This window comes from Lepus europaeus, chromosome 1 (genome assembly GCF_033115175.1).
Source record: "Lepus europaeus isolate LE1 chromosome 1, mLepTim1.pri, whole genome shotgun sequence".
In the NCBI taxonomy this organism is placed as follows: Eukaryota; Metazoa; Chordata; class Mammalia; order Lagomorpha; family Leporidae; genus Lepus; species Lepus europaeus.
The window spans coordinates 178,308,425-178,319,898 of NC_084827.1; the positions used below are offsets into that span (position 1 = coordinate 178,308,425).

General features: G+C 49.8%; 1 protein-coding gene across 4 annotated transcripts in view; it reads left to right on the forward strand.

The window, feature by feature from the left end:
- The window catches only part of TRPM8 (transient receptor potential cation channel subfamily M member 8), a 138,710-nt gene that overhangs the window by 78,818 nt on the left and 48,418 nt on the right, over positions 1-11,474 (forward strand). For all 4 annotated transcript variants that reach the window (XM_062193735.1, XM_062193756.1, XM_062193745.1 and 1 more), the window contains 5 exons: positions 1,421-1,523; positions 3,493-3,611; positions 7,083-7,373; positions 9,804-9,899; positions 10,671-10,800. In XM_062193735.1, coding sequence (XP_062049719.1) covers positions 1,421-1,523; positions 3,493-3,611; positions 7,083-7,373; positions 9,804-9,899; positions 10,671-10,800 — 739 coding nt within the window. The remainder of the gene's footprint in view (positions 1-1,420; positions 1,524-3,492; positions 3,612-7,082; positions 7,374-9,803; positions 9,900-10,670; positions 10,801-11,474) is intronic.

Genomic DNA, 11,474 nt, shown 5'->3' on the forward strand with positions numbered 1-11,474 from the left:
GCGTTAAATGGAGCTCTAGTGACTGCTCACCTGGTATTTCTACTTGAGACGCTGCACTTGGTCAAGGCAGCTAAGTCTAGGAACTGAAAGGAGACGGGGAGGGCAGATGTGTGAGTGGATCTGATGAGCTCATGAAGGACTTCCTGAGCCTGTGTTCAAAGGCAGCGGGATTCCCCTGGAAGGCTTGAGTGTGTGGGGTGGGCCGTGTGCCCAAGGCTGTGTCCAGGAAAGCTCACGTTGGTTGGAGTGGGAGAACAGCACTGGAGAATGCCGGGGTCTATAGTGGGTCCCTGTGGCCATCTCTCTGACCCTTGGTTTGCTCTGTGTCCATTTTCATTTTTTCTTCTCCCCCACTTTTTTTTTAATCTCAGAGGAGAAGATGTCTTACCTGTTTAGCACTGCCTGTCCGCGCTTGTGCACCGTAATGTTGGGACCTGGACCCCTCCTTTTAACCCCTCATTTATGATTGGACCTTTTCCTTCAGCCCGAATGGAGGCTGCAGAAGTGGGGAAGAGACTCTTTGCCTTTCTGCTCTCATCCTCTTCCACCTACCCTCTGCCTCAAAATCCCCCTGGTTTGTGTTTTTCTGCAGTTTTTGTTTACTTCCTCATCATGTCCTGAGTGCTGTGTCTTCTGAATCAATTACCTTTTCCAAGAAACTGGGGCTTTAAAAGCTCACCTAATTTTCAAATCCAAGAGCTCTCCTTAGTCTACTTCTTTCCAACAACCAGACCCCAAGGCTTCTCACTCGTGCTTCCTGAGACTTCTGCTGTTCTAATTGTTTCCAAGAAAACCCACCATCACACAGAACTCAATCTAACTGAAACTAAACTTGCTTTCTCCGAGAGAGAGAGAGAGAGAGAGAGAGAGAGTAAGTGTATCCCTCACCAAGCTCTCACCAGGCTTACCTATGGAATTAAGGCACTCTTTCATTTTGAAAAAGCTTTAGAATTAACCATAGTAGAAGCATCACCAAGGCTAATATAGCAAAGTCTTTATCTCCTTATTAGTCACTGAGTCTTTTGGTTCTCGTTTCCAATGGAACTTTTCTTTCTGACTGTTTTATGTCTACTTAATCTTTGGGACTACATTTGGGTGGTTTCTATGGTCTTCTCTTGCCTTCCTTTGTTAATTTACTCATTCAACAATTGAGCGTCTACCATGTCCCAAGCATTGTCTATCTGTCTGTCTCTCTCACACACACATCTAGTCTCTCTGCTAGGGGCTTTTTGCTATGTGTGCTGTCGTATGACGAATGCCTGACCCCCGTGGTGGTCATTATGATAATTTAGACACTAGAAGCTGTGGGTGTAGGCATTGTCCAGGAACGAGGGAGACCTGGAAATCCCCAATAGGTTTAAGGAGGGAAATTTATGCTGAAGAAAACTGGCTGATAATTTTTTTCTTTCAATGTTGCCAGCTCAAAGAAATTCTTGAAAGTTCTCACCTATTAACAGTTATTAAAATGGAAGAAGCTGGGGATGAGATTGTGAGCAATGCCATATCCTATGCACTGTACAAAGGTGAGTACGGCAGTGCCTTTTCAAATGTCAGCTTTGAGCTGCTGTCCGTGGCTTTTCATGACTTTTTGTAAAAATAGCTTTACTGAAATGTAATCTTTCATTTAATTCTATCCTCAGTTGGAATCCAGAATAACTAACTGTTATTGACTTGGTGAGGTGCATCTCCCTGATAGAATAAGAATTTTTATGTCATTAAAATACTGGTCAAATAAGATCAAAGCACTCTCCAAAGAGCTATTTCTAACAGTGGTTTAAAAAAAAAGATTTTTTTTTTTTTTTTTTTTTAGTGTTGGACTGCTTTGAGAATGTGACAAAACTGTGTGTTTTTGTCCTGGAGACACATGTGTGGAAACACACATGCCACACAGATAAATAATGTTGCATTCATTTTCAGGGGTTTACAAATCTCCCAAAGCTTATGAATGAAACTCAGGCTGGGGCCGGCGCTGTGGTGTAGCAGGCTAAGCCTCCACCTGCAGTGCTGGCATCCCATGTGCGTGTGGTTTCATGTCCCAGCTGCTCCTCTTCTGATCCAGCTCTCTGCTTATGGCCTGGGAATGCAGTGGAAGATGGCCCAAGTCCTTGGGCCCTTGCACCCATGTGGGAGACCCAGAGGAAGCTCTTGGCTTCGTGTTGGCCCAAGTCTGGTTGTTGCAGCCATTTGGGGAGTGAACCAGCGGATGGAAGACCTTTCTCTGTGTCTCTCCCTCTCTCTGTATGCAACTCTATGTCTCAAATAAATAAATAAATATCTAAAAAACAAACAAACAAAAAAAGAAACTCGGGCTTACAATTCTTATGTATGATTTTTACTGTGTTAGAAAACCATCAACAGTACTATATACTTTGTGTATCTGTGTGGGTGCAAACTGTTGAAATCTTTACTTAGTAAATACTAAGTAGATCTTCTGTATATAAGGATAATTGAAAATGAATCTTGATGGAGAATGGGATTGGAGAGGGAGTGGGAGATGGGATGGTTGTGGGTGGGAGGGAGGTTATGGGGGGGGGGAAGCCACTATAATCCAGAAGTTGTACTTTGGAAATTTATATTTATTAAATAAAGTTTTTTAAAAAAAGAAAACCATCAAAGGGAATATAACCTGTAATAAGTAGATCCTTGGCAAAGCCTATTTGGAGTTGAACAGCTTGGTTAATTAGGCAAAGTATGATGAGGAGGACCAGGCACGCGGCAGATGCAGTGCAAGCATCCATCACCCACTAGAATTTTGATTGTGCTTGCCAGAAATTTGGCTAGAATGGTCCTGATTCAAGTGGAGTCATATCTGCTCAGATAAACAGACACAGAAAATACTGGAAAAGACAGGAAGGATGTTACTGCGTGAGGGATTATCACTGTCACAGACTCACATACAGATTCAGCCCTTGGAATAGAATGGTTGTGGAAGCCGAATCTTGGGAGAAATCTCAACACTGATGCTCCTGGACTTATGCTGGGTTTGCTCCTGCTTAACCCATCGAGAACTGAACATATCCTAACTTGAATGCCTGGAGTACACCTTCCCAACATCCTGGCCCAGTGTTGGCTCCCCTAACGTGCTCAGAACACTCGCACTCACCTACAGCTAGGCAAAGCCGTCTAATGGAAAGCCTACTTTGTAATGAAGCGTCGGCCATAGTTCATTGGATACTGTTCTGAAAGTGAGAAACAGAGTGGTCCTGTACATACACTTCTCTACTGTCTGAAAGTTAAAAAATCATTAAGTTAAACCATTGTCAAATCATGGACTCTATGTATCCCCTAGTTACACTGTTAGCCTCAGTTGATCCTTTCTGTACTTCAGGATCTTTGAAATGGGGGTAAGAATGACTGCAATTGAATGGAAATGGCAGCTCCGAGCGTCTAAGAGGACACTCTCGAAGCTGCCTCTGACCATGGCTCTGATAGCGGCCTCACGCAACGGGTCTGACTCTTCTCTCTGGGTCTCCTCTGGCTTCCCCCGCACAGCCTTCAGCACCAACGAGCAAGACAAGGACAACTGGAATGGACAGCTCAAGCTGCTGCTGGAGTGGAACCAGCTGGACCTGGCCAACGACGAGATTTTCACCAACGACCGTCGCTGGGAGGTAAACAAGGCCCCTAGGTTATTCCAGGGCTGCGCCGACAGCGCGCCCAGTAGTTGGGGAGAGGTCCCCGGGAAGGCCCCCTGGGGAGGATCCTCTCGTCCTGGTACGTCAGTGTTGCTGAGCCTCACGTGCCTTGTCTGGGCACTGGGCTCGTGACACAGGCCTAGCAGGCTGGTTGTGAAGAGCTGATCAAACAGATGTTCTCCTACGAGGTCTCGTCCATCCACCAGCGCTGTCCAAGTCCTTTGGCCACAATGACTGTCTCAGTGAGACAGCACGGATCTCCTCTTGGGAGTGGGTGGGTGAAACGGGAAAGTGCGTGCGTGCACGGTGATGGGACGTTTTTGACAGAAACCCAGACGGCAGCCCTCCTTCTGCTTCCTGCCCCTCTGCCTCACCGAGTTCTGAGAAAGGGAGTTGGCAACAGGGAGGTGCAGGAGGGAGACAGGACAGCTGGACTGAAGTCAAGCAGTGAATGTCTCAGGGCTGGGCGTTTGGGACTGTGCCAGCAAAGGCAGCACCTTTCACGTGGAAGCTGCACTTGCTATAAAACCATTATTTCCAGTCGACTGCCTTTTCTCACTTCGCAATTCGATGTGCGTGTTAGGACCACATATTTTAGCAGTGCCGACTTGCGTATGACTGAAGCCCATCCGCCTTAGACGCTCTGTGAGGGAGGAGCTGTCGGACTTACACTCGCAGGCTCGTACGTGCAAGCCTGCTTCTCTGTTTTCAGCTCTTCTGAATTAAGTTAGTCCTTAGTGGCAGGGAGAATACAGTTGTATTTGTAGGTCTAGATTTGAAGGTGCAACTATCTCACAACTTTTATCCTAGACAGCCCGATTCAGAAAACACTGTCAGGCCTCTTGTATAAACAAGACTGAAACTGGGTTTATAGGAACATGTGATCAGTTTTAATGGGAGCTGTGCAAAGAAAGTAATGCATCATGAATTTTTAAGTGATTCATTCCCTTAGCAAACATTGTCCGTGTTTGGTCTTGGCAGGATAATGGACACGTCACCAGGCTTTAGTTAGTAGAGGGAAAGTAGGCTGTAAGATCTGGCTAATTGGTTCATAAATGAATCCTTGTGTGTGAAGTGTTTTGTTTAAGTTAGGTCAGATGCTACAGATAAACGTAAAGTCAGGTGCCCAGTGAGTGGTGCGTTTAACTTTATTAACTCGGCTAATGATTGTTAGACGTGAAGGGTAGTAACAGTTAAGAGCCTGGGGCCAGCCCGGCTGCAGGGCTCCGGCCAATGGACTTTACCTCTCGGTGTCTCGACTTCCTCCCCGAGTGGCCTGGTGGGGCCACTCCCACGGGCTTACTCTGATTTGCAGAAGCAGCTGCTGAAGTTTTAGGGATTTTGTCGGCTGGTTGTTCGATTTAGTTGTTATTAAAAATTAAATTATGCAAGCCTAGAACTAAAGTAAGTTTTATGAAAACAGAAGGTAACAAGTATTAAATCTCACCGCCATCGAGTCCTTTTACTGTATTCGCTATTGTCTATGCCCCAGGTTATTTATGTCTGGTGCACCCGTGTGCAGGAAGTACTATACCTGCACGGTCATACGCGGCTCCACACCCATTCCCGAGGCTGCATTCAGTGTCACCCCATTAGTACTGAAAAACTGGCCTGGTGGAGAGTTTGCACCATGGAAACGGGATAAGATGACAAATCAAGGCCTGTATGTCCTTTCTGAGAGCTAAAAACACTGACCAGCACACCCCACTCATCGGAAAAGGGAGACGGTGGACCTCGGCCCGTTATGTGATTCAATCACACAGTGTTTCCGGAGTGCTTAGAACATCGGCACTTACTAAGCGCTCTAAAAATGAATAAAAGTCTTTGGCATAATAATATTTGTGCAACCTTTTACCATGCACAACGCAGTTTCATTGTATTAATTTCCTTGTCCCTCGTGGATCCATGGCTCCTTGGCCATTGCAAGGTGGGTGTTGCTGGTGGTTCCTTGAGGACTGGCTCTGAACTGAAATTTCTGGAAGGAGCTTGACCTGTGCTATCTTGTTTTGTTCTCACAACCACCTGTGTCAGAGAAAAGCCACTGAGGGTTGCAGACACAATTTTATTCCAGGTCACCCAGCAGGAAGATGGTAGAATGAGGTTTGGAAGCCAAGGCTTGTCTCTCTGCAAAGCCTGGTCTCTCTCCCCTCAGCCAGTGCTTCTCAGAGGGTGGCCCTGGACTGGCGGCCACATGCTGGAAACTACTGGGCTCCACCTTGTGCTTGTTGAGCCAGAAATTCCAGGGTTGACTCCAGCAATGTGTGTTTTCCCAAGTCCTGTGGGTTTCAGGTGTGTAGCCGACAGTAAGGCACATGGACTTGGGAGGGCGTGTGGGATCCTGGGCCTTGAGGACCGAGAGCAGCTGCCACTCTTGCCATGCCCGGTCCAGTGGGATCCATCATGCAGGAGCCCAAGGGGACCTTGACAGTTCCCCCTCCAGGCAGCGAGTGGTCCCCAAGAGACCACCATTAGACAGAAACAAAAGCTGTTAATGTTGCCATTGGCAGAGGCTGTTCACCTCAACTGGGGCCAGGCATGAGTGGGTGAAGTGGGCTGAGTTGGCAACAGTGAAGGGCACTGGGGACCCGAGTGCCTGGGCTCCCAGGAGCGGCTGCTGTTCTGCTCTGGCAGGTGCTCGCCATGTCACCAGGGCTTCGGGTTTGCATTCCTAAGTGTAGACCTGGGTGAACCTTCTGATTTCTAAACATTGGGATCAAATGGCCACATGTCCTGTGGGGATACACAGGACACATCTAAGAGCTGGTGTAAGCTGTGCCCGCTGGTTTGTGTCTGGAGTAAGCATCAGTTAGCTTTCTGAAGCGTCTCCATAGGCTTCTATGGGGCACATTTGGTTAGGAACCCATGACATGGAGGTAAAGAAAAGTAGGCAGTGTAACAGCCCAGTGTTCCAGTACCAGTAAGCAACATGGCCATGCCTTTGCCTGGTACGTGTGGTTGCACATGCTATGGTGGACTCCGTTTTGCCGATGGTATTAGAGACGTCAGTGGCCGTGATGGAAGGTTCATGGGAGCCTGGGAAAGGCAGTGGATCCCATGGTACCGAGTGAAGAGACAGCATTGGTGATCAGTCCGCCATCAGGGTAGCCTTCAGAGAAATGGTCCCAGCTGCTGCTGGCCCTCGGCCCCTAGCTGAGTTCCTCCTCTTGCCAGGGATTCTTGACCAGCGTCACCCTTGCATGGGAGTCAGGGTGGTCAGGGGAGTACTTAGCTCCACCCTATGTAAGCACGAGCACAGGGCCCAGCCAAGCCCTCCTCTGGCTCATTTCAAAGATTCCACCACGCCGCTGCCCCACCTAGATGTTTGAACCGAAATCCACCGTGGTGTGAAAATGGAAAAGCTACATTTTATTCTCAAAGCTGAGAAAGATGCCTGGAGTTTTCTTCAGGGGCGTGGGGCGCGCGTCCTGTCTCTGTTCTTCTCTGTAGTCTGCGGACCTCCAAGAAGTCATGTTCACGGCCCTTATCAAGGACAGACCCAAGTTCGTCCGCCTCTTCCTGGAGAACGGCTTGAACCTGCAGAAGTTTCTCACCAACGACGTCCTCACCGAGCTCTTCTCCAACCACTTCAGCACCCTGGTGTACCGCAACCTGCAGATCGCCAAGAACTCCTACAACGACGCCCTGCTCACCTTCGTCTGGAAGCTGGTTGCAAACTTCCGGAGAGGCTTCTGGAAGGAAGAGAGAAGCAGCAGGGATGACTTGGATGTGGAGCTCCACGTAGGTCCTGGGGGAGCTGTCTGCCTGACGGCTCTGATCTTTTGTCTTCCTTTAGAAAAAAAAAAAAAAAATCTCTCGCTTCCTCCTCTCCCATTCTCTACCTCTTCGCCATAGACTAGATCTTATGTTGACCCGCTTAATTCTTTGTCTGCGATACCGAGTCTGCCTGGTGCGTCTTCTGTCACCTTGCTTTCTCCCCCGTGCTACATTTCCTACTCACTGCAATGTTTCTGAGTTGCAGAGCTTGGTGTGTTGTGCCTTCTGAGAGCATCTAACAGGACACAGGGACAAACACATGGCTGCCTGCTATGGCTTAGGCTTCTGCGAGCGTCTAACAGGACGTAGGGACAAACACATGGCTGCCTGCTATGGCTTAGGCTTCTGCGAGCGTCTAACAGGACGTAGGGACAAACACATGGCTGCCTGCTATGGCTTAGGCTTCTGTGAGCGTCTAACAGGACACGGGGACAAACACGTGGCCGCCTGCTATGGCTTAGGCTTCTGCGAGCGTCTAACAGGACGTAGGGACAAACACGTGGCCGCCTGCTATGGCTTAGGCTTCTGCGAGCGTCTAACAGGACGTAGGGACAAACACGTGGCCGCCTGCTATGGCTTAGGCTTCTGCGAGCGTCTAACAGGACGTAGGGACAAACACGTGGCCGCCCGCTATGGCTTAGGCTTCTGTGAGCATCTAACAGGACGTAGGGACAAACATGTGGCCACCCGCTATGGCTTAGGCTTCTGCGAGTGTCTAACAGGACGCAGGGACAAACACGTGGCCGCCTGCTATGGCTTAGGCTTCTGCGAGCGTCTAACAGGACGTAGGGACAAACACGTGGCCGCCCGCTATGGCTTAGGCTTCTGGCCGGCATCTGCTTCAGGTCACTCCCTGCTTCCCACGCAAGAGACCGAGCGCCTGACCAGTGTTCTCTCTGAGGACAGGGACCGTGAGTATCTCCAGAGGGATAACCCAGGTGTCCCTCTGAGAAGATGCTGCCGCTGTGCTACCTGTGGTCCCCCAGGGCCTTCCCGCGTTAGGGATCGGCAGGCCCCGTTTCCATTGGTCAACATCAGCACCCTTTGCTGAAAGATTGATCCAGTCAGACCCTGGTGACTGCCAGGGGTGTTGTGTGTAAAGACCCCAGCTCTTCCCCACTGCAGAAGGCCACCCTCGGCACTGGTTCTACAGCTGCCCGGCAGAGCCTATCTCTGGTTACCATGACGACTTGCTCGCTAATGCACCTTTTATTGTGGTTTCTTCTTCTGACATCTCCTCATTGCTTTTCTGCTGTCAACTCTCAAACAAGCTGCTTGCCTTTAATTCTTGACTTGGGTTGCTTCTGGGGAGACCTAGACTAGATGACCTTTGGTAATTCTGGGAGTGTGTGTATGTGTGTTAAAAACCTTACAGAGCTAGGCGTGTGTGTGAATTAGAGGTGTTTAGAGAGCTTCGTTGCACCCTGTTTGTGTTAGAACCTCTGCAGTGTGTGTCTCTGGGCTTCACGGATTTTAAGACTTCGGTAAAACCTATAAGGAAGTTAAAAAGGAACACGTACTGCTAACTGTTTTCTATTGGGAAAATTTCCACTGAAGATGGTGCCTGTTGAACAGGAGCTGGGAATCTGGTGGATATGTTGGGAGTCAAATCTTTGAATGAAAGGCCAGCAGTTTTAGGTTGTGATATTTGAACTTAAATGGAAGGAAATTTAGAATTTAGTTTGAATGATTTGTTTTTCTAGGTGAAAAACAGATTTATATAGTGATGAGAAGGAGCTGCTTTCTCTGTGGCCTGTGGGAAGTCATTCAGTTTTAAAATTGCTTTCAATTGGCCGGCGCCGCGGCTCACTAGGCTAATCCTCCGCCTTGTGGCGCCAGCACACCGGGTTCTAGTCCCGGTCGGGGTACCGATCCTGTCCTGGTTGCCCCTCTTCCAGGCCAGCTCTCTGCTGTGGCCCGGGAGTGCAGTGGAGGATGGCCCAAGTGCTTGGGCCCTGCACCCCATGGGAGACCAGGATAAGCCCCTGGCTCCTGCCATCGGATCAGCGCGGTGCGCCGGCCGCAGCGCGCCTACCGCGGTGGCCATTGGAGGGTGAACCAACGGCAAAAGGAAGACCTTTCTCTCTGTCTCTCTCTCACTGTCCACTCTGCCTGTCAAAAAAAAAAAATTGCTTTCAATACCTATTTCCACCTCTTACAGGTTTCCGTCTAGTTGTTCGTTGTCTTTTATGATTGATAAAAGATTTTGTGTTGAGGGAGACTATCTAGTGAGTCTCAGAGGGGAAGTCACAGGCTCAGACGTAAAGCTACGAGGTCTCCAAGCAGGGGCTCTCCCCCAAGGCTTCCTGACCCCCCACTTTCCCTGGGTGGTAGAGTATGCAAAGCCACGTCCATTACACAGGCTGACCACAGGCTCTCCCCCCCCCCCCCCAGGACGTGGCCTTCATCACCCGGCACCCCCTGCAAGCTCTCTTCATCTGGGCCATTCTGCAGAACAAGAAAGAACTCTCCAAAGTCATCTGGGAGCAGGTAAATGCCATGGCCATGCTACATGTACACCAGATGTTGGTGCTGCTGTAACAGTTCTGACGTTTTCACCTGTCCGGTCCCAGACCTCGCCAGTCCAGCAGAGGGTCTGCCCTCCCACGAGCATGGGTCTCTGTTTCGTGTCCGTGGAGCTGTGCTTGGGAAGGTAGCTGTGTTTGAGGCACGGTCCGGGAGGCACCTGCTTCCCAGCTGGGAGAACATGTGTGGTTGTTTTCCAATTTAATTTAAAAGAGCCATTTTCTGGCTTTATTGCATTATGGACAGGAAGTAGGGCCCAAAACAACTCTACTTTGGAAAACATACTGCGACTTGTCTTGTGACTTAGCAAGTGCTAATTTTTGTGATGAATTAAGGATACGTGCACTACCTCCTCCATTTGTAGAGCGTAAAGTTGGACACTGAGCGCTGGCTTCACACACAGGGTCTTAGCAGTTGCATTGTCCCCGTCTCCTATGTCGTTGTCCACTGTCTGTCCCTTTGAGCTGTCCCAGTAGTCTGGCACCCCGCCATCAGAGCCTTGCTGTCAGTGTCTCATGGCAATTATCTTGATATTGTCCTCGCCATATGCTGCTTCCTCATTCAAGGCCTCTGTCAACACACACTCAAGTTCAAGGCTGTCTTGTGCCCATTACAAGTTTTACTTGGAATCGTTGCAAGTAGTTTCAGACTTCACCACCCCCATTTCGCCGGGACTTCCTCCTTGTCTGTCATTCATGTTGATGTGAGCACTTAACATCTCTACTTCCCCAAAAGACCAGGGGCTGTACCCTGGCGGCCCTGGGAGCCAGCAAGCTCCTGAAGACGCTGGCCAAGGTGAAGAATGACATCAACGCTGCCGGGGAGTCCGAGGAGCTGGCAAATGAGTACGAGACCCGCGCAGCAGGTGCGTCTCCAGGAATGGGGCTCCATGGCAGGTGCAGGTCTGCCCGGTGTCCCACACACCATGAGTAGCACTCCCAGGCCGGGTGGCGGAGGTCGGTTGTGTGTCCAAGCACCAGCGCCCCCTGCTGGCCTGACCAAGCACTGTGCTTGCCATACACCTCTTGGTCTCCAGCCCTTGCTGGCTTCCCCAAGAGCAAACGTGCAGAAATTGGGGCTCTCTGATCCCACGCACCCAAGGCCCAGGTCTAAGTGACTCAGCACCTTTGGGAACGTGAGAGAACAGTTTGGTTTTTTTTAGATGCTACAGACTTGTAAGTTAGCCTGTCAGTTTCCTGAATAAATCCTTCCAGAAGACCCCAGGCCCCTGGAGCAGGAACACAGATGGTTTCTCACGGAAGCAAAGGGAGCAGTTGGAGTAGTATCTTTGGTTGGTTTCCCAAGCCTCGATTCCCTGCTGGCCACTTGGGGAATGGCAGCCCTGTGGCCGTGTGCAGACGGAGCATCCCTGAGATGGCTCCTCACCTGGAGGGGCGTGGCGGGCGGTGGTCTCCTGGGGCGCCTCTAGAGGGCGATGTCTGACTTCTACTTGCTCTTCAGTCCTTGAACTTGTTGAGCTCTGGGCAGAAGCCCGGACCCCTTGGGAATGGGAGATATCTAGAATTTCACTGCCTCCCA